At 39.9% G+C, this 23,093-nt stretch overlaps 1 protein-coding gene across 1 annotated transcript in view; it reads left to right on the top strand.

The window, feature by feature from the left end:
- MICAL2 (microtubule associated monooxygenase, calponin and LIM domain containing 2) overlaps nt 1–23,093 on the top strand; it is a 62,845-nt gene that overhangs the window by 16,024 nt on the left and 23,728 nt on the right. Inside the window, exons 2-14 of the mRNA XM_014952554.1 lie at nt 4,913–5,120; nt 6,979–7,095; nt 8,016–8,117; nt 9,934–10,089; nt 11,006–11,106; nt 12,780–13,037; nt 13,828–13,943; nt 15,157–15,283; nt 15,486–15,576; nt 15,672–15,819; nt 17,972–18,171; nt 18,685–18,797; nt 22,884–22,955. Coding sequence (XP_014808040.1) covers nt 4,913–5,120; nt 6,979–7,095; nt 8,016–8,117; nt 9,934–10,089; nt 11,006–11,106; nt 12,780–13,037; nt 13,828–13,943; nt 15,157–15,283; nt 15,486–15,576; nt 15,672–15,819; nt 17,972–18,171; nt 18,685–18,797; nt 22,884–22,955 — 1,809 coding nt within the window. The remainder of the gene's footprint in view (nt 1–4,912; nt 5,121–6,978; nt 7,096–8,015; nt 8,118–9,933; nt 10,090–11,005; nt 11,107–12,779; nt 13,038–13,827; nt 13,944–15,156; nt 15,284–15,485; nt 15,577–15,671; nt 15,820–17,971; nt 18,172–18,684; nt 18,798–22,883; nt 22,956–23,093) is intronic.

Raw genomic sequence — 23,093 nt, 5'->3', positions numbered from 1 at the left:
CCAGAAACATATTCTGGAGATTTTCAAGGCACTGCCATTCTTAAACATACTAATAAGGAGAAATTAGCATCTCTTACAGTCAGACTGACCTTTGAGTAGAATCAAGCTTATGAGATTTGCCAAATGCCATGCATGTTTATATTATTACAAGTGAAACTTTCTGATATCTTCTAATTGTACTGGGGGGAAAAATACATGAAGGTTCTGCTTTATTTCAGTCTGAAGATAAATAATGCAATGAGTCGTGTGCTTGGTTATTGTGTAGGAGGAGATCTGTGCAGAAACACATAATTATCTTTTAAGGAAAAGTACAGTACTTTCTAACAGTATGGTAGAAACATAGGATTTACTCAGCAACTGAAGTAGGCAACTTTTATAGAACATGCATGGGCTTATTAGTGTTTTATTTCGAAGTACAAAGATCTCCTTGCTTTACTTAATATTCATCATTTTAAACTGAAATAGTCCCAAGTTTGTCACTAGGCAACTATTACTGGCCTGTAAACTTGCATTAGTCCTCTTCAATGGGACTTCTGTAACTGGTATTCTAAAAATGTGCTTGCAGAAATTCTAATTCAAACCAGCTTGTTCATTTACTTATAATTTATAATGTAAGTGTAAAATTTTCATTATTGTATTTATTGTAATCAGTATCATTCATATCCAGGGTATTTGCAGAAGAATAGATGAATTTAGCTCACACAAAATTCTCATGAAAAGCACTCTTGGTGGCTGTTGCTGGTGGGAGTTGGTGTTTGTGGGCAGTCTCTTCAGTAGCTGCAGTTTGGTGCAGGAAATGCAGTGTACACACCCTTACGTGGTCCTGCTGCTGAGGAGGTGATGGAGCACAGATGTCCCTGCGTGGGGCAAGCCACTGGGTGCTGCAGGGTATTGGCAGTGCCCAGCTTTTCTCCCCTGGGCTGGGGAACTTGTGGGTACAGGACTGGGCTGCAGTGAGGACCAGGGGATGGGAACGGCCTGGTCAGAGTCCTTACCCTGGCTCCCTTTCTCAGTGTGTGCATTTCCTCTTCTAGAGGATGTATTCACAATATTTTAAGCATTTATAAGATCTTTGGATGAAATATGTGCACGTTTTAAAATCACATGCTTTAATCTTCCATATGAATGCGTAACTGGTGTTTTCTCCATCTTTGTTCTTTCTGTAGTTTTGCCTGCTCCTGTCTAGTTGTAATGTAGATGCTGTTCTTGGGGAGTGTATTAAAGCTTCTCATTTGGCAGGAAGTATTTACATACATTTGTAGGCAGAAGATCAGCCCTTTATGCTATGAAGTTTCCACTGAAAAAATGTCTTCTCCCAGCATTGCTTTCACTAACATGGTATAGTCCCAGTAGTAAAACTGCATAGAACACCCAGCATGATACTGATTCTTCAGGCAGGTCACAGAAGTCTGGTCATGATCTTGTTCTTGGATAAGCTGCCCTGGGATCTGTACAAGTCTTTCTCCCTTCGTTTGCAGCCTGAACATGAAATATGCAGAAGTTCCTTGTCGGTCCTCTTCAGCAACTGTTACTTTGAGTAATTTGCGGAAGACGCTTTGAAAAGTCAAGTTACCCTTTACCTTTTTTGGAGATAATCTGGCACTGTTTTAAGACAGTTGAGCTGTGATCGGCGCAGTGGCTGTTAAGAAACAGTTGGCGTTTGTCCAAGCCTGTTTGTTGCATTTCAGGACTGATGGTTTGAGACTTCCTTATGTGATGTCAGTTGTCACGGTCCCTGTTAAATTGCAAGAAATTAATTTCATAAGCAGGCCCTCATGAGCCAGGAGACTGGGGTATCAGGAGATGAAAACGGGAAACCATTCAAGGTTTGTCCAGGGTGACTACAAGAAGGTTTCTCTTGTGACTTTGCAAGCAGAGAGCTGGTGAGGGCGGGCAGAGACAGGACAGTAGTATGGTCCCTTTCCTTACTTAATAAAGGTAGGAACATAAACACAGTAAGAATCACCTTTCCAAGAGTTTTGTACCGGTTTTGACTCCAGAAGTTTCAAAAGAGATGACAAAGTGCCAAGAGTAAGCTCTACGCCAGCAGGAAGCGTCCTTAATGAATCAAAGAACAAATAGTTCTGAGACATAGATAAATATGCTTATGGAAGGTAACCATGGATGATGGCAAATAAACAACCATTTTTCACAGTGTCTCTAGGCAATTAGGAAGATATTTTGTCAAAGGTGATAGGAGGGGGAGAGAGGGCAGAATCCTCCTTAAAATTGTAAGGTACTGCGTTGCAGAGCATAAGGAGGAACTAACAGCGTTTTCTGTGTGGGTTTTATTACTTGGCAGGATCCACTATGACTAAATCTCAAAAGACTGTTTTTTTTTTTAAAAAAAAGTTGCATTTATTTATATATAATGCAGTTTGTTAGCCAAAAAATCAACCCCGCCTTATCAAACCATGTACGGTCTTTATTTGTAAAACGTTTCTAACTGCTTGCTAAACATTACTGGAAAACTATGTAGCTGTGAAGGCAGTTGCTTACTTGTCAGAGCTCAGAGTTCCCATGTTAATCACAACAAGCGTGTGCAGCAAAGAGCTGATCCAGACTCCACCAGTGATCCTCTCCAGTCAGGATAACATCTGCACTCTATTTTATTCCTTTATATAATTACATCTGTTGATGTTTTCTTAATATTTAGCATGCAGTGAGGCGTGCTCTTCTGAAATTATGAATTAAATATGTTCTTTTAAGAGGAAGAAAGCCGAGTGGCTAATGCAACAATCTAACTTTAACTTACTTAAAAACTCTACTTAACAAAACACTTGCCTACAGCAAAGCAAAAGCACCTCACAGGGGCTCTTTTTTTAGTGGGAATTTTTCAAGTTATTTATTCAATTCAAAGAAATTTTTTGCACTCCTACGATTGGGTTGGACAAAAGTCATGGACAAAAGTCAGCACCAGATAATTTTTTGCTTAAGTTGTTAAATTTGAAAACAAATGACGAACAAACCAAAATAAATAAATGACTCTCTCTTATGAAATGGAAACGTAATGGGAACCAGACTCGTATCCATCCAGCCTCCCGATACAGCCCCTGCTTGCTTTGAAGCTGTAATCACTGTCTGGCTATGTGTGCGGGACGCACGGGAGCGTGTCTGGCGTGTGAGATAATGCCTTTGGATTCACAGCAGCAGAGCTGGGCCTTGCAGCCAGGCCTCTCCCCTCCGCTCAGGCCCTGAGCCCCAGCCCATGGCGGAGACTGGGTGAAGTCTGCCTGGGATCTAGGGGGGGATTGTGGAACAGCAACTTTGTCCAGCTCTGAGACTGTTTCTCACTCGTTTTTTTTAGTAACCATTCAGGAAAATGTAAGCATTAGGTATGTTTGGGTTTTAATGAGTTTTCTTTCTGGAAATGTTTTCATAGAATCATAGTAACCATTCAGGAAAATGTAAGCATTAGATATGTTTGGGTTTTAATGAGTTTGCTTTCTGGAAATATTTTCATAGAATCATAGAATCGTCTAGGTTGGAAGATACCCTTGGGATCATCGAGTCCAACCATCTACCCTACTCTACAAAGTCATAGAATCATAGAATGGTTTGGGTTGGAAGAGACCTCAAAGATCATCTAGTTCCAACCCCCCTGGCATGGCCAGGGACACCTCCCACTAGAGCAGGTTGCTCAAGGCCCCATCCAGCCTGGCCTTGAACATCTCCAGGGATGGGGCATCCACAACTTCCCTGGGCAACCTGTTCCAGTATCTCACCACCCTCATAGTAAAAAATTTCTTCCTGAGATCTAATCTGAATCATTACACCTCCTGGCAAAGAGTCCCTCCCCAGCTCTTCTATAGGCACCCTTCAGATATTGAAAGGCTGCTATAAGGTCTCCCTGGAGCCTTCTCTTCTCCAGGCTGAACAATCCCAGCTCCCTCAGCCTGTCTTCCTAGGAGAGGTGCTCCATCCCTCTGATCATCTTCGTGGCCCTCCGCTGCACCTGTTCCAGCAGATCCATGTCCTTTCTGTGTTGAGGACTCCAAAGCTGGACACAGTACTCCAGGTGGGGTCTCACGAGTGCAGAGTAGAGGGGCAGAATCACCTCCTGAGACCTGCTGGCCACACTTCTCCTGATGCAGCCCAGGACACGGATGGCTCTCTGTGTCCTCCCCTACACCATATCCCTCAGTACCGCATTTTTGCATGTTAGTCTGTGAAAACTTACAGCTGTCAGCTGAAACATGGGCAAGAATTCTCTGTAATCATTTCTGAAGTGGTTCTTCTGAGGATGCCTGAACTTAGATTTACGCTCCTAAAATGTAATTGTTCTGAAGGGTGAGGATGCTGACCACTGGATGAAACGAAATAGAACAGGCCGAGTTCCCCAGCTCTGGTGAGGCAGGACAAGCCTGCTGACTTCCCTTGGTGTTCCCCAGTTCACAGCAGGAGGTGAACCACAGTTACATTCAGGATGTAAAGAAAAAGTAACTAATACTGCAAGACTACTAGCTTATCGCAGATTTGTCGAATAAATCTAGAAAAAGTATGCTGAATTCCTCTTTAAATCAAAAAACGCCTACAAGACCACTTCCTTCCTTTCCCCTCCCTTTTATGTAGCTGTTGTCCTGTTTACTGCAAACACTTTTGAAACACTAAATGCAAGTTAGAAATGCACGAGCAGATGCTCAAAAGTGTTTGGCTTCTTGCTCTTTTCTTCTGATGCATCTTTTATCAGATGCTTTTATGTCTGTATGAAGCACAGTTTATCCTCTTGTATAAATTGACTGAACACCGCATGCGAACAAAATTTGAATGTTTATTGATTTAAATAGATGACTTGAATAACTCTCAGTAGCGTAAGTCTGGTTGAATATCAAGTTGTACCAGTAGAGTAAGTTAGAAACTGTGTGAAAGTCAACACAAAACCCCGTGTAAGACTCCTTCTTTTCTCTGCTAGTGTTTAATTATCGGAGGTGGCCCATGTGGCTTGCGGACTGCCATAGAACTTGCCTTCCTGGGAGCCAAAGTCGTCATCGTAGAGAAGCGGGACACTTTTTCAAGAAACAATGTGTTGCATCTCTGGCCATTTACAATCCATGACCTCCGGGGACTTGGAGCAAAGAAATTTTATGGAAAATTCTGTGCAGGATCAATTGATCACATCAGTAAGTACCTGAGGGCATGGGCACTGTTCAGATAAGAGGTGTACTGGGGTCAGAAGATTAATGGAGACTTTCTTGATTTGGCAGAAAGCTTACTTTAAACGTTCGAACGCATGTGTGCACACACACATGGGGGAAAAATAATGGTCTCATTGCAAGATGGCAATTGAACAAATGAGTCTTATGGAGCAGCACTTTTTTTAGTCTGCATTTGTTAAACAATAGATTTTTCATACAAAGTATGAAGAATATTTATATTCAGTCTAGTAGTTGAAAGTAGACATAAGCCTTAATCTAATGAGACAACAAATGAGTCTTATGGAGCAGCACTTTTTTTAGTCTGCATTTGTTAAACAATAGATTTTTCATACAAAGTATGAAGAATATTGATATTCATTCTAGTATATGGAAGGTAGACATAACCCTTAATCTAATGAGAACCTGCTGACTTCCCTTGGTGTTCCCCAGTTCACAGCAGGAGGTGAACCACAGTTACATTCAGGATGTAAAGAAAAAGTAACTAATACTGCAAGACTACTAGCTTATCGCAGATTTGTCGAATAAATCTAGAAAAAGTATGCTGAATTCCTCTTTAAATCAAAAAACGCCTACAAGACCACTTCCTTCCTTTCCCCTCCCTTTTATGTAGCTGTTGTCCTGTTTACTGCAAACACTTTTGAAACACTAAATGCAAGTTAGAAATGCACGAGCCGATGCTCAAAAGTGTTTGGCTTCTTGCTCTTTTCTTCTGATGCATCTTTTATCAGATGCTTTTATGTCTGTATGAAGCACAGTTTATCCTCTTGTATAAATTGACTGAACACCACATGCGAACAAAATTTGAATGTTTATTGATTTAAATAGATGACTTGAATAACTCTCAGTAGCGTAAGTCTGGTTGAATATCAAGTTGTACCAGTAGAGTAAGTTAGAAACTGTGTGAAAGTCAACACAAAACCCCGTGTAAGACTCCTTCTTTTCTCTGCTAGTGTTTAATTATTGGAGGTGGCCCATGTGGCTTGCGGACTGCCATAGAACTTGCCTTCCTGGGAGCCAAAGTCGTCATCGTAGAGAAGCGGGACACTTTTTCAAGAAACAATGTGTTGCATCTCTGGCCATTTACAATCCATGACCTCCGGGGACTTGGAGCAAAGAAATTTTATGGAAAATTCTGTGCAGGATCAATTGATCACATCAGTAAGTACCTGAGGGCATGGGCACTGTTCAGATAAGAGGTGTACTGGGGTCAGAAGATTAATGGAGACTTTCTTGATTTGGCAGAAAGCTTACTTTAAACGTTCGAACGCATGTGTGCACACACACATGGGGGAAAAATAATGGTCTCATTGCAAGATGGCAATTGAACAAATGAGTCTTATGGAGCAGCACTTTTTTTAGTCTGCATTTGTTAAACAATAGATTTTTCATACAAAGTATGAAGAATATTGATATTCATTCTAGTATATGGAAGGTAGACATAACCCTTAATCTAATGAGAAAATATGCAAAAGGTAAAATTTTCTATCCTAAAATGTCTACACTAAAATGTTCAATGTATTAGCTAATGATATGTAAAGGATCTGCCAAGACAGAAAGCTCTAAAATTAAAGTCTTCTAAGAAACTTGCTGAGGTAGTTCTATTACCTATGAGACTCTGCTGCAAGAGGAAGATGAGCCGGAAGAGAAGAACATCCTGTGGTGGTTGCTACATTTGCATTTGTCACAGTATGGGAAATAATAACGCTGCATGCTTGTGTTAACAATGATGTTAACAACATCATCCAACAAAGTTGGATGGCATGCTGGTAGCAGCTGTGATTACTTACATATTAAATACATCTTTGTTACTTGCTGTCTACAGGTATTCGACAACTTCAACTTATCCTCTTCAAAGTTGCACTTATACTGGGAGTTGAAATCCACGTGAATCTAGAATTTGTGAAAGTCCTGGAACCTCCTGAAGATCAAGAAAATCAAAGTATTGTTTATCTTAATGTAGTTCCGTTCACAGTAACTTCTTTTTATGTCAGGCATTAAGTGAAATCATTCAAGACAGTTGAATTCTGCTTAAAGAAATGGGAGGTTTTTGCCCTTCTTACTCAGCTAAGTTTGCTATATGCAGTTGTAGGCATGATAACTGTCATTGTGATAAAGCACTGATAATTCTTAAAATATGACCCAGGCTGAGAAGTTGAGGTTTTGCACTATGCCTTCTGGCATGCGTTTGAGGCTTTGTAGGGAGTCTGGTGTGGCTTTTTGGTATCTTCTTGCAAAAACAATTTTTGATTGATAATATAAATATTGAGGATGGATTAAGCTCCCTGGGCCTCATTTTGCTTTCACATTTGATATAACTCCCGCTGGCACATGGAGTCTTATCAGCCATCTTATGCAAGATTTTTAAACAAAGTAGAGAAGAATTTCTTATTCTTTTTTTTTTTTTTCTACTTTTTTTAAGATTAGTATTTAGGGTAGGAATAGAATATTTTAAAATTTTACTTTAAATACCATGCTATCTGTCTTTAAATGGTTATATAGTGACAGTGGAATGAATACATTGTTTTAAGTAGTTAAAGCGTATGTAATTTTTAAATTTGGACAATATGTTTTCACATAATCAGCTTTGTGCTAATGCAAAGATTAGTGCATTAAGAGAACCAAATGAAGGCTTCCTTTTTTTTTTTAATTTTATTGTCAGTTTATGAGCTTGATGCCTTGCTAATACAGCCTGAACTTCGACTGCAACAGGACTTCCCTCCATCAGACCAAGGCAGAATTCAGCTCCATTTAAACAAGAATAATGGACCGTTTATCTTAACGCCCTTTCTTCAGACTCTGAAATCACTTCTCGATTGTATCACTGAAGAATAAATAAATAAATATTCTTTGTGTTTTTAGAGATAGGTTGGAGGGCTGAATTTCTCCCTGTGGATCACCCGTTGTCAGAGTATGAATTTGATGTTATTATTGGTGCAGATGGCCGCAGGAACACATTGGAAGGTAGGTGGATGTATGCTTTTAGCTTTATTAACAGTCTTTAGGGTATTTTGGAAGGCCTGAAAGTCAGAGGCTACCTTTCCAAAGCAACAGGCTACCTTTCAGTCCACTGAAGTCTGTCTTGAAACTATTTTTTATGTGGTATCTTCTGCTTTTGTTACTAAGTTGTAGCTCAAAATATAGACATTTACTGTCATTACCAATTCTCAGCACTGTGCATCTGCATTGCCGATGCACTTACAAAGTGCATCATGATGCCATTGGGCTTGCTTCAAGGTTAAGTAATTATATGAGGATTTAGCTTTAAAGAGGCTGGCAAGGTATGTGTCAGGAATTGCATAGTCTTTGTTATTGTGCTGTAAATTTGCACTGTATGAACCAGTGACCAAAACGTGACTGCCAGGTATTTAATGAAGGCATCAGAAGGTATTGCTCTTATAGAGATGATTTAACTTCAGAAGCATTATTTTGGAAATGATACCAAAAAATGATAAATAATGCTAAGGGAAGGGGGGGTGTGTGTGGAATGCTTCATGAACTTGAGTCGCTGCTGAGAACTCAGACCACCTGAGCTGTCCTTCTTAGCAAGACACTGGAGCTAAGCTGCTCCTGTATCACATGAACAAACCTGTTACTTAATTATATGTTCCCCTTGTAGCTTTAATTATATCCACATTAGTTTGAGTTCACTAAGTACATGGTTTCCTTTTTTTTTAGCTTCATAGTTTGTCTGCTTATTCTACAAAAGGCTTACAGTTAATTCCTTACAATGCTCTATTAAAAATTTCCTCACACTATTGTCCAGCTATTGCCCATAAAAGACTGTTTAAATAGTCAGACATCGGCAAAATGAAAATATTCTTACCTCTTTTGAGAACTTAATGGTTATCATAGTACTAAGATTCATGTTTAGTGCACTGAAGAATATTACATACAGAAGCTGGTCATATTAAATTTTGTAAAAAATGAAATAACTGCAGCATATCAAGAAACACAGAGACGAAAATTCATAGCTGATCTATTTCTTCCTTGAAAATGCATGTATCCTCTGAAAAGTCATCTGCAATTGGCTAAAAATACTCTTAAGAACCCTCTGTCCTACTTCAGAATTTACTTAAGGATCAGGGGAATGTGCAGAGGGAAAACCTTTAACGTGTGATTGCAAGATTGTGGCTTCGCAGGCTTTAAGAAGCAGCTCGGATAGAGAGAGAGCAAGTAATTTCTCAGCCAGTCTCACCTTAGAAAAATAACAGTTAAACCACTGAATATTTTTCAACCCCTAATATTGTTGAAGAACCTCCTTAGCTGGTAGTGCGGGCACCTAAGCACTGTTATAGAGGTTTCTGGTTTCCAGATCTTTTGCTGCTGCTTTTGACTGCTCATCTCTTGCATGTTTTTTCCTAAGTTGTTTACCACCTGTATAAAGCAAATCTTACTTGCTGTTTAGCCTGTTAAAAATGTTTCCCTCCATTAAATTTGATCAGCTTTATTTCCAATCTGTTTTTCTCAAGTCATCATTTGTCGTTAACTTCATCCCATGTTCAGCTGCTTCCCATAGCTCTCCTCCAGGCATATTTTTTTTTAATGAGACTTTATTCTGAACGCAGGACAGCTCCAGTTTTGCAGCTGGAAGTGAGAGGAAAAGACTCTTTGTGTTCAAGTGAATTTTGGAGGAATGATGGTATCTGCAGATGGTGTGTGATGGTGTTTGAAGTGTAGGACTAAACATAGGAAAGAGACTGAGCTGTCTTGAGCTGACCCTCCCTGAAAGTCCAGTGTGAAGTTACCAGTGTTTTTAATTCTTTCCTTTGCTTGCTAGGTTTCAGGAGGAAGGAGTTTCGTGGAAAGCTGGCTATAGCTATAACTGCCAACTTTATAAACAGAAATACAACTGCAGAAGCCAAGGTAGAAGAAATTAGTGGTGTTGCTTTCATCTTCAATCAGAAGTTCTTCCAGGACCTTAAAGAGGAAACAGGTGGGTGCATCCTCATTTTTTCTACAACCAAATACAAGAGGCAGTAAACAAACTCACTATGTGCCAGGCCACACTCCTGTTCCTATTAACATAAATTTAAATATATTGTTTAAAAACCCCAAGTGAGAAAATGCTGTTGATGTCAGAATCTTGCAGACAGAGATGTCCATTTATGGTACAGTGTGATTTATTTATTTATTTAGCTTGGGCGTTGCCACATCATAGCTTGTTTTAATGTTTAAATTTTTGTCAACTGTAAAAATGTCTGCTATGTTGAACAAATTTAGAAGAGCACTTTTAGTGCCCAGAGATTTCCCTCAAGACATGGTTTGTTTTGTTTATATCCGTTCACATACTGAACAACTTAAATCCTGTGAAAAAGGTTCTGCCCTTCTGGGAGGAGTTTATTCTTGCTTTTTGATGTGTAGATCTGATAAACTGAAAAGAACTAGACAGGAATCTGCCATAAATACTTGAAATATAAACTGGGGGGGGGTTCAGAATAGTTGTATCCACTGTCAGTACAAACAATTCCATTCCTGATTTACAGCTGATTTTTTTTTTTAGTAGTATTATTATTATTACTGAAACCAAACCTCTTGGTTAGATCCAATGCCAGAGCCATAGCAACATAAAAAGCACTTTGTTCCCTTGGGTCTGCTTTTCTACCTCAGAAGATTGTTAAGGCTGTAGATAAAAGGATACTAAATAACTTCAAATTATGCTGAGACCAACTCTTGTGGGATAAGACATATCTCCTCTCTTGTTTTGTTTTATAGTATCTTGTCCACTAATGCTTCATCCCAGCTGGGAAAGTGAATGTACCCCAAGAAGGAAATGCACCTGTGGGGATTGATCACATGTTTAAATGACACAGTGCACTGCACTTCATAACAAATGTATTATCTCTTTTTAGGAATTGACCTGGAGAATATTGTTTACTATAAAGATAGCACTCATTATTTTGTGATGACAGCAAAAAAGCAGAGTCTTCTGGACAAAGGAGTGATTATTAATGTATGTAAAAATGCTGGCTAAAACCCTATTTTGTTTACTTGGCACAGAATAAGTGTGAATATCTCCATAAATGTTGTTGCGTGTTGCAGAGGGTGTTTATAAACTTATTAGGACACTTCATTAAAGCTCAGATCACTTAGGCCTTACTTTGCCTTTTTGTTTGCTCGTTTGTTTGGTTTTTTTCCCCTCCAGTCAGCACAAAGTTTCTGTAGAGAACTGAAAACAATATTTCCTAAATTTGTCAGGTCTGAAACGGGATCTTGACTCACCTTGGAAGAACGTGGTGTGGTCATCACACCAGAAAATAAATGCCTCATTCATTTAAAGGTGAACTTAGCACAGCGATGTCCAGTTTTATCAGGCAAATAAGGAAGCTTTAAAACCTACCCCAGGCTAAATTGCAAATGTGTTTAAGTGGGTGAAACAGACAGGAGGAGGCTATAAACACAATGGCCTGAACTTTCAAAGGTACTTGGAATTTTGAGGCTTTTTTATTTTTTTTCTGTCTTTTTCATCCTTCTGTAAGATGTAGGGGTTTATTTTCTTTTGTTTCTAGAAAGTGTTTTGGCACCATTTAAATTTCTTTTCCTGGAAACCCAGGAGAGGTCAATTTTTCTTGCAAAGTAAGACAGTGCCAAAAGAGTTGAGTATAATTTCCCCGAAGGAAGTACTTGTGGGAAGCTATTAGAAGGCTTCTCTGTTTTCTGATGGGACCACTTAGCTCTGTGCCACAATTTCCTTGGAGGAAAATGGGGGGGTTCCAGAGCAGAGCAGCTGGTCTTGCCTGAGTGGGAGGGGAGAAGGGAAGGGTGGCAGCTTCCAGCAGTGTGGTGGGGAGCAGGAGGTGGGCCCTGGGGGTTGAGGGGCTGGTGTTTGTAGGTGGGGGCAGTCCCAGGAGATCTGTGGGGAGTTTGGAGAAGAGGAATTGTTTTCCTGACCTGCCCAGGTCTGAGTGGGGGGAAAAAAAAACCCCAGTCTGTCTAAAACAACTGGGCTAATAGCAGTTCTGTGGTATCATCCCTGTGATTAGGGGTCTCATCCATGATTAACCTGTAAATAGAAACTGCTTTATTAATAATCACTGGCTTTAAGTAGGATGACCTGTAAAGGCAGGGTCCGTCACCACACTGGCCAAAAAAAAAAAAAACAACCAAAAAACAAACAAAAAAACCCCACAACAACCCAGCCCAAACCAGAACAACAGAAAAGCTTCTGTGGTCCAGATTTGACTACGTTGTTACTGAGATGCTAAAGCAAACCTTCAGGCTGGGACCCACGTGTTATGCCATCGGTACATCGCTATTTTTGCTCTCGTGTGGTTTCAGATGTGGGGTGCACACATGCAAAAAGGCATTGCAGCAATGATGATAACATCTTCTGATGGGAGGGAAGTAACGTTATGAAAGAATTAACACATAACTGAGGAACTGGAAGGCACTGTAATCTTCTAGTGCAAATAAAGCTGCTAATTCGGTGTTGGCATAGAGAGTTCCTGATTGGGGTGGTACAGTAACCTATGGCTGTGTGTTAACTTTTTGGAGGAGATAACAAATCTGACTTGGTTCTTTATGCTGTGAGGTGTATGGTTGCCACTCTGATGCTCTGAGACTGCAATGCTCCAATCCAGAGAGGATGGTCAGAGTGTCTAATCCTATGTGCTTCTCTCCTTGCAGGACTATATTGACACCGAGATGCTCCTCTGTGGGGAAAATGTGAACCAAAGCAATTTGCTGTCCTACGCCAGAGAAGCTGCTGACTTTGCAACCAATTACCAGCTGCCTTCCTTGGATTTTGCAATTAATCACTATGGGCAACCAGATGTAGCAATGTTTGATTTTACTTCCATGTATGCATCAGAAAATGCTGCACTAGTGAGAGAGAGGCACAGACATCAGCTCCTGGTGGCTCTGGTTGGAGACAGTTTGCTTGAGGTATATGTTGGAATGTCTTCCAAGTAGTCATTTGTGCTTTTTTTTTTTTCTTTTTCCTTTAATCCAGCCATTCAATGTACCCTCCAAAATAAACTGTCTTCTCCTATATGTCCTGAAACAATGGTACCTTCTTTGGAAGAGACTTTTTTCTTTTTTATCCCATAGTTTATGTCATAACTAATACTTGGCTGGCAGTCTCTGGCTGAGATCCTATTTCACTTTATGCAAGTTGTATTTCTGTCTGAAAACTGAGAGCTGTGTGTCCTCAACTTGGGTGCATGGCATAATTTTCCTGACTTCCATCATGGACAAAATCTTGGTCCCAATTTTTTTTTTTTCTTGCAACTTTTTTGCCTTAATATATTCTCTTTCTGAAGTGAAAAGTGTCTGTTGCAACTAATATTATTTTTTTTTAACTCATGCTGACAGCTTGAAGTGTTTGAAAAGATCAGCCCAAAGCAAAATTAGGAGACGAGAAGGCATCTTTTTTTCCTTGATTAATTCTTGAGCATTGAGTCTTTTTTTTCCTTAGCCTTTACCTCTTGAGGTTATGAAATTTATTTTTAAATATAGAACTTAAAAAAGAGTGAAAGCAGTCTTTTCATTACCGAAGACTTAGAAGAGAGGAACATCTGAAAACTTCAAGAGTTGGCTATGTTGTGTTTTAGCTCTTTCTGGGCTACTTTTCTAAGACAGTATGAAACCCTAGACTCCAGATTCACATTGCAAGTTACTTTTGTAACAATAACTTAAGAAATACAAGGAATTAAAATGTAAATGCTTCTTACAGCCCTTCTGGCCAATGGGTACTGGCTGTGCAAGAGGTTTCTTAGCTGCTTTTGATACTGCATGGATGGTGCGGAGCTGGGCTCAAGGAAAACCCCCATTAGAAATCCTTGCTGAACGGTGAGTGCTTTGTCTTCTTCATCATTTCTACTGTTTTAAAGAGATGCAATATTAGTAGAAGGCAGTGGAAACCAGAATGACAACAGGAGAAATAGTCTTCTTCACTGCCATGGCATTGGTTTGAAATTATCCATTCCTTTAGGTTACCGAAGAATTTACTTTAGTAACAGGCCATTGCTCTGTAAGTTTCTGCACACTACTACAGAGGTCCAGCAACGTGCATGACATGGGTTTAAAATCACTAATTTACATCACCAATGCCTAGAATTAAGTGTCATCCTTAAGGAAATAGACCAAAGATAGCTTGTGTCAAAAGAATAGCCCTCCAACCATTTCAGCACCTTGGTTTTTTTAATTAAAAATATATACTCCTGAAACAAGTCTAAATAAAAACTTCAACAGTACCACCTTTCATAGTTAGTACCTATGATTTTAACTCTGCATTTTACCCTAGTAGCCCCAATGCCTTCTTTATTTGAACTGATAAATGCGTGCCAAAAGAGAATTGCTATAATGCTGCATCATAAGCTTCTCTATGGAATGTCTTTTAGACCAGAGCAAAAAATCTGTTGTTAAGTACCCCAGCAATCCTGGGGTTGCCATGGTCTGATGGTTGAAGTTGCTGACTTTGGTCCCAATGGCAACTGCCCTGCTCCACTACAGCTGCCCAGGCTGTTTCAGGGCAGATAAGTCATAGAAATAGTCATGGTTGTGGTAATGCAAGTAGAAGCATTACTAAGTACAGTGCTTTGAGAAGTTTTAAGATAGAAGCCTGTGGGATGACTCAAACACAGCATAGTCCCAAATGGAAAATTGAACAGCATAATAAAAAAGGCTGTGGTGGTTATAGGAATTGCAGAATGACGGGATTTAGTGCTGTTATGTGGCAAAGAAGTTACTCCTTGGGTGGAGGTTAAAGCAAAACCAGATGACTGAATGATGTAACCTCCTTTTTTCTTGGTTGCTTCCTGCCTCAGGAAAATATGGGCATAAGTTCTAAGAGTCTGTCTTTTTCTTGTCCTTTTTCTGTCTGGCATCTTTCTCCTGCTGAGCAGGGATAAGACATGGGACGGATGCATTCTGTACTTAGTGCATAACACTTGTCCAGGCAGAATCAAAATAAGCAGGTAGCTGCAAAAAAAACCCCAGAACATTCCTTATATAATAAATATTTATTTTAACCAATATCTCTCGCATCCTTTTTCTCTATAAGAGAAAGCATTTATCGACTCTTGCCTCAGACTACCCCTGAAAATATTAACAAGAACTTTGACCAGTATACCATTGACCCAGGAACAAGATACCCAAACCTGAACTCCAGCTGTGTTCGACCTCACCAGGTCAGTATTCAAAAGGCTTGCTTGTGGAATCACAGTTTACTTTTTGCCTAGAAGAAATAGGGTTGCAAGTAACGCGTAAACAAAACCTTCAGGAGACTCCTTAATTTAGAATCAGCTGTTGATATAGCTAACCTAGAAAGAAAACTTGTTTTTTCTCTCCAAGCAATCCTAACATTATGCTGCTAATCACTTTTATTTGTAGGTGAGACAATTATATGTTACCAATGAATTACAACAATGCTCTCTTGAAAGAGTAAGCTCCATTAGAAGATCAGTGAATCTCTCAAGACACGGTATGTGGCATCTCATGTTTGCTGCGGCTTAGTGTTTGGAGCCTTCTGAGCATAGAAAAACTGATTAAAATGTTTCCTGTCCACTGTAACTGCAGAGTCAGATATTCGACCCAACAAGCTTTTGACCTGGTGTCAGAAACAGACAGAAGGGTACCGTAATGTTCATGTCACAGACCTGACTACCTCCTGGAAAAGTGGCCTTGCGTTGTGTGCAATTATTCATCGCTTCAGACCCGACCTCATGTAAGTGACATCTGTAGATCTTGTTGAGTGTAGAATATATTAAGCATTTACCAAAGTATAGTGTAAGACAAACCAGAACAACACTGATACTCTACAGTCCTGCTCTATTGCTAGTTTTTGCAAAGAGGTGCAAACCATTGCCAGGCTTAAGGGATGAAGAGGGTGGGGTTGTTTTTGCTTTGTTTTCTCTTTAGGTCTTGCATGCCATTTAAAATGAAATATATATGCTTTCAAAGAGCCAGGAAGCTTTGAACCTTATGACTTATCATCATGTTTGTGGGAGTCATATGGCTATTTAAAACAAAAATTGCAGTGCTTGGAGAATGGGAGAGTTGCATTCTCAGATCCCTGGAGACAGGTTTTTAGTGCATGTTTAAAACCATGGCCATAATGGCATTGTCAAAAGTTACAGAAATACCTGGATAAACCTTCAATGAGCCATCCTCAGTGTGTTGTAATGGTTGCTGTGGCAGTCACGTAGGGAAGCATTGGGCACAGGAGGTGCACAGGAGATGATGGTTTGGCACAACTCTTTATCCAGAAGACTGCAGTGCCCTTGCATGTGGGCTATGCGGCAAGGGCTGGCCCTTGAAAATTAACTGTTTTAGGGACTGAATGTAAGCCAGCATTGCCCTGTTGACAGTGTTTCTGGGGTCCTAATCCTACAAGACCTGACTTCTTATGTATGAACATCTGGTAGGGTTCCTCAGTTGGCTACAAGAGAGTGGGTATGTAATGGGTGTCAGGAAATGGCAATTTCTAGCACCGGGTTACTGGGCCTGCTTGATGCAATCTGTGGTGGATTGACTCTTCTGTCCTCTGCACCAGTCCCCTTTTGGGGACACATTCTCTTGCCTTCTTACACAGGCTTAAGAGTCATGAATGAATTATTACCAGCCTCCCTTTATCGTGGATACATGAAAGAAATGATTGAGCTCTTTTATGAGGTGTGATAAGTTGTAAAAAAAATTGGAGCAATACCCAGGGTGCTTGTTCATATGGCTTTGCCAGAGGAAGAGCTAACATTGTAAGAATAAGGTGGGTTGTTTTGCCTTGGGTTAGTTTAAAAAAATGAGAATTATGGATGGTTTGGTGGATATAAGTTGGGGGGAGAGTGTGCAGAAAGCAAAGTCATCTTTGCTGTCTGTGGATTATACACTGGTCTCTCTAGAAAGTTGATAGATTTATCTTCCTGAGCTAGCAGACCTCCTGCTGTTTAATTAACATTGTGTTTGGATCTTGCTGGCTTTTTTTGTGTTAAATGGGAGTGCTGAAGGACTTGGCCAGATGAAAGCTGGGCAGGCAAGAGAGTCAGCTGCCTGTGGGCTGTGGGCAGCGCTGGGGTGGAGGGCTGATGACAGCCCCATGGCTCCAGAAAAAAGAGGCAGAGTGTGTGGGTTGGGGGGAGAGAGAGGAATTCTTTGGGGGTTCAAAACCTCACATTCCTTACGAGGAGAAAGAAGCTACACTGCCTGGAGCTTTGTAATTTATTCACATGTTTATTTTAATCATAAACTTTGGAAGCTGTTCAAGGGATCAGAGTCTTAGAATAGGTCCCATAGAAAATGGATTAGAGAATGGATAATTCAGTTCCAGATGTGTGGTGGACTTATTTAGTGCACTGCTAAATCCAGTTATGACAGAGACAGGAGGTCCTCATTCAAACTGTGTGCGTAACACCTTAAAAACGAAGGTTGTGCATGTGTATGTGCACATGTACAACATGTTTCATAGAATGCTAGCTTAAATTTACTCCTCCTGGCTTTGACAATTTATAGAACTAATTGAAACTAAAAAGTCAATTGCGAACAGGTGAAATCTGTAGTACCACAGCTGTATTTGGAGACAAAGAAGGTTTTTCAACACTTCTGAGGATGAATCGCGTTTCTTCATAAATACGGGAATCCTTTTTCATGGGACTACATCAAAATTGAGTTCGGTGAAATTGCTTTTAAATTATATTTCTGGCAAAGCCAGGCTTTGCAATAATGGTATTTGCATGAGACTCTTACCTTTGGCATTGTGTAGACTCTGCAGCTTTGACCCAGTGAAATTCCAGTGCCCTCATTCATCCAGTGGGCAGGGAGCACTGCGTGTTTCCGAGGGGAGCGGAGAGCAGACCACCACTGATGTCAGTTTGTTATCCCTGCAGTGACTTTGATGCTCTTAATGAAGAGGACGTTGTCAAAAACAACCAGCTGGCATTTGATGTGGCTGAGCAGGAGTTTGGGATCCCCCCAGTGACCACAGGGAAGGAGGTGGGGTCGGCCGGGGAGCCCGACAAGCTCAGCATGGTCATGTACCTCTCCAAGTTCTACGAACTGTTCAGGGGCACACCTCTGCAGGCAGTAGGTAAGCTGAACCCAGGCTGCTCCTAATTCTTGCAAGTTTGGGGAGCAGAAGAACTTCACCCGGGCTGCTTATGAGCACTGCTCTTGAGCCAAGAGTCCTTTCCCAGCTGAGCTGTTCTGGCATGTGAGTGTGCCTGCTTCTGTCTGCAATACTTACCTTGTGCTTAAAAAAAGGAAAGGGGGGAAAACTTGATTGAAGACCAGGGTTTTTGTGGGTCCTTGGTGGTTTCAGAGAACGGGAGCAGCTGGATGACTGCTGCTTGACATCATGAAGTTCATATATCAGGTCGTTAGAGTGATTTTCTGGTAAGGATGACTGCATATGACTTGTACATTCCTGGGTGTTTCTCTTCCTTTTTTAAAGTCACCCTGCATTGTATGTATATACTTTTATTTGCTTGGGTTTGTTATAGATAATTGCTACCAGCACTCAACAGGAAAGTTCTGGCTTAGTTAAGTATTTAAAAAAAGAAATCTGAATATATATCCTAAGCAGTTGGTTCTCTTTGAACAGATGCTGGCGACAAGCAAAATGGAGAAAATAATGATCTTTGTTCAGCAAAGTCATCGAACTTCATCTTTAATAATTATATCAATTTAACTTTACCAAGAAAACGAGTACCAAAGGTAAGTTGTGAAGGAAGACTTGCCCTATAAATCTTTCCCTTTTAAAAGGATGAAAACAAACTGTCAGGCTCAGAAATAAGGGTTTCGTATATATATCTATATATATATGTACGTGATATATCCTACTATGAAAAGACCTGTAGGAGGACATTTTACATATTTGAACATATTAAAAAAGTAAAATAAGATTTCACAATAAACAAAGCTTACACATGCGCACTCAATCATGATGTTTTTAAGGACAAAACTGAAGCATTGTCGGTGTCAAATTCCTAAAACATTAATAATAGTCACATTTAAACATTCTCTGTAGATCCAAAATTTTGAATCACAGTGAGAAATTGGGTATACTTGGGGAGAAATCGAAGGCATTGTCAAATGTCAGTCTTCCTCAGTGTAGGTAAAAGTGTGAGGAGGAGGATGTTTTATTTGGTGTGTTTACAAGTTGCTGTTTTCAACTTGAAATATTTTGACATCTTGGCCCTGTTACGTTTATTATCTCTTCTCTTTTATTTCTAGAATTTTTTCAAAAGGTGTTTTTAGGAGGTTTTGTGCAATGCTAGATGCTAAGTTTTTTGGTTTTGGGGAGGGCTTTAGGTGGTTTTTTTTGGTTTTGGGTTATTTTTTTTGAGATGCAAAAGTCTGGAAATTTTCTGGGCTATTTCTACCTTTAAGAAAAATAGTAGTGTAGTTCTGTATCCTTGGAGTCAAATATAAAGCCGTAATACTATATATCAGTTGAAGGAATCACTGGTATGCTAGATTGGTTATTGATTGGGAGGGAGTGCTGGTTTTTAATGAAAGCAGTGATTTGAACAGTTTGTGAATGCTGCCAAGGTGTAGAGCAGTAAGAGATATAAAATAAATGATGTGTGCACAGCACACAACCACAATTGTAAACTTCTTCAACAGGCTGCATACACCTGCTCTGAAATCATGAACAAGCATTTTGTTTTAGGTTTGTTTTTTTTTTTTTTTCCCTGGGTTTTGGGTTGCTTGGGGTTTTGTTTGTTTTTAAACAGATGTGTAACTGTATCATTACATTTATACCTATGCACAGACTCTAAATTTTGCCTGCAAAAGTGCAGGTTTCCTACTTCTTTCAGAGTTCAGTGTCCTTAATAAAAGTTCAGGTACATATGTATGAACTGGATTTCTCAGTATTTTAATGTTCAACCTTCTGCCTGTTCATTAGCTTGGCCCTCTTCTGAAAGGAGACCTGAAGGAGGGGCTTTGCTTTCACAGCCAAGCCTGCCTTCCTTTTAACCTCAATTGAAATGGGGAGTGTCTGCACAACCTGTCTCAGAGGCACCGGTGTCTCCAGCCCAACTGTTGCACATTAACCAGCCCAAGTTAGACAGCAGCATGTACTCCACACCAAAATGAATGTAACCTCTACATTTTTTTGAAACACAGCTTATTGCAAAACTGTTCCATGTTTTGAGTTTCCTGGGCTAGCCAGAAACTGCCTATCTACTACAATGATTCTGAAGTTCTTTCTTTGGTTCTTTACATTGTCTTTTCTGTATGTTTTGGGGTTTTTTTGCCTGAGTTTTGGGTTGCTTGGGGTTTTGTTTGTTTGTTTTTAAACAGACCCTCCTTAATGTGTAACTGTATCATTACATTTATACCTACGCACAGACTCTAAATTTTGCCTGCAAAAGTGCAGATTTCCTACTTCTTTCAGAATTCAGTGTCCTTAATAAAAGTTCAGGTACATAGTATGAATTGGATTTCTCAGTATTTTAATATATTGCTTTTAAAATTTGTTGCTATCTTATCTTCTCAGTTTTGGTAAAAATGTGATTTTTGTTTTATTTTTTTTTTTCCACGTAAAGAATTACTTCAGAATTTCCAGATATTTCCTATACTGGCTTATGTCTTGACTATTTTCAAAAACTGTGGACAGTCCATTGCCCAGTAACCTCATATATCCTTGTTAGGAAATAACTTTTCCCTGCCACCCACTTACACACAAAACCAAGGAACATGTTTCCCAGCTAACTGAGCAGCAAGAAACCAAACAGGCAAAATAAACATTGCTTTTTCTTGCGGGTGACTTCTTTAGAAGAAAAACCTTTTTCATGACCACAATGTTTTTGTTTTTCCATGAGTTATTTGCAGAAGTAAATAGACTTCTAGTAGTGGGGAGAGCTTTCCATTACTAAGCTGTACAGCCCTTTGACTAACCTCCCGTCATGAAATAAGCCTCCTGTCATAACAGGAGGTGTAGTTCTTGGCACTACATGAAAGCATGAGGTGATTTGCTTGACAGGACCCTTTGGTTTCACACTACAGGGGCTCATTTGAAATAAGAAGTGGAAGTGATATTTTCCAAATCAGCTTGGGGAGCGGGACTGTCAAGACCTTGTTTTGTTGAGGCTTTGCAGCCCTGACACAGGCAGGGCGTGAAACTGAGCAAGAAACACAGTGCTCAGGTTAGGACAGAGACTTGAGGGTGCCATAACCACCTGAAACTAACTGGGAAGTGAAGCTCCTCAGAAAGCTTCACTTTCTGAAAGAAAGGGCACTTCTGAAAGAAGGGAAAACTGCTCAAATTATGAGTTTGGCTGTGGCTTCAGTTTTATGGTTCTTTCCCCTGCACAAAGTGGTGCTGGGCCTTATCTAGGTATGACTGTAGGAGAGCACTCACACACCACAGGGTCAAAACCCAGCTAGATTACAGAACACAGTTTACGAAACTTTCTGTACCATCTAGTTTGTCCTTTTCTTTGGCTGGAAAAGGGCCCCTTATCTGGGCGCGGGCTGTGAGAGCCCAGGAAGCAGGGGCCTGGAGCTGGTGTGGCAGTAGCTGTTCTGGCAGCATATGCTGGGCTGGATAATGTTTTCCATTCTCCTATGAGTGTCAGCCAGGCTGGAGAGGAACTGAGATTTCCTGTGCTCCAGACTAATAAATGAATGGAGGTGTTTACACAATAAAGGGCACAGTCTTCTTTCTTGGAGTTTTGCTAGGCAATTAAATTGCTTTGTCTTTCACTTCTTTGTAAATACATTTACGAAAGTCCTTTATGTAAGATTTTTGAAAGGCAGCATCTTGTTTGCTCCATTCACTTAGGCAAATTCTGCTTTTATGTGGTACAGATTATTATGCAGAATACACTGTGCTGTAATGTTGTTTACTCCTCCTTGGTAGACTAATGACTATAGGTAGTGTAAAATTAGATTACTGAGAGCTGGTGCTTGAAAGACAATGTACCAAAGCATACAAAGTAATCAAAATATTGTCATCTGATTCTTTTGGGTTTTGCCCAGGAGTTGTTTGGGATCACTTCTATTCATTGCATAATGATTTATTACAAACAGTGTATATGTAAAAAGGAAGCCTGTATTCTTTGATCTTTCTCTCTTTATTCTTTTTTCTTTTTTTTTTTTTTTTAAATTGGCTGAGCAATCACTAATTTACAGCATTGGCAAATGCAAATAAGCGGAATGTAGTTTATTGTTCATAAAGTATAGTGTAGTATGACATTATCAGACAAAAAAAATCTGTTGTACCAAATCTTCAAGACTGAATTTAATAACTGGTACGAATTTTTAAGCATTGACTATTTTGCAAGTTTGTGTGGACTGAGTATGAAGTATTATTTGTTATTTGTCTAATCTCTAGTTCAGTAAAATAATAAATATGTGCATAACTTGAGCATGAAATAGGCAAATGTACTGTAGTATAAAGCCATAGTCAGGAGGGGAACCTTACAAGGGAGACAGACCTTTAAGGCAGACAGTAATTGCTCCAAAAAAGGAGATATGTCTGCACTGGGAACATAAGATCTGCCTGCAGATATCTAGGTTAAAAGAGAAGTGAAGACTATAGTGAAAGAGTGATGGGTTTCTGGATTTTTTTACTGATCTGGAAACCAGTGTAGTCTGGATTAAAATTCACAGACTAACTGATGCTGTAACGCCTTTTTCTTCAAGGGTGTGCTGGTGCTTTACAAATTATAAACTTTTCAGTGCTGAAAGAGAAGGTGAACACCAACGTTGTATGGCCTGTTGGCCATGCTTGGGTAAATCTGGGAGCTGCTGCAGTGATCTATAGAACTTGTCTTGGCTTTTCCATTTCAGGTTGAAGGGAAAACAGAAGAAAATGAGACTAACAAAAGACGTCGAAAAGGTCTTTTTGGTGTCTTTGAGGAGGTTGGTGTTCAGTCGTGTCCATATCCAGCTTCTTGATGGGCAGCAGGAACTGGGGGGCCAGAGCTTGGCCTCTTGTGCTTGGTGGGAACAAAAAGCCTCTCCCCTTTAAAAGCTTGATTTTACTGTGGTGCGCACTGC

Source organism: Calidris pugnax, unplaced genomic scaffold, assembly GCF_001431845.1.
Source record: "Calidris pugnax isolate Ruff unplaced genomic scaffold, ASM143184v1 scaffold248, whole genome shotgun sequence".
Taxonomy (NCBI): domain Eukaryota; kingdom Metazoa; phylum Chordata; class Aves; order Charadriiformes; family Scolopacidae; genus Calidris; species Calidris pugnax.
This window is presented reverse-complemented; position numbering and strand designations above follow the sequence as displayed.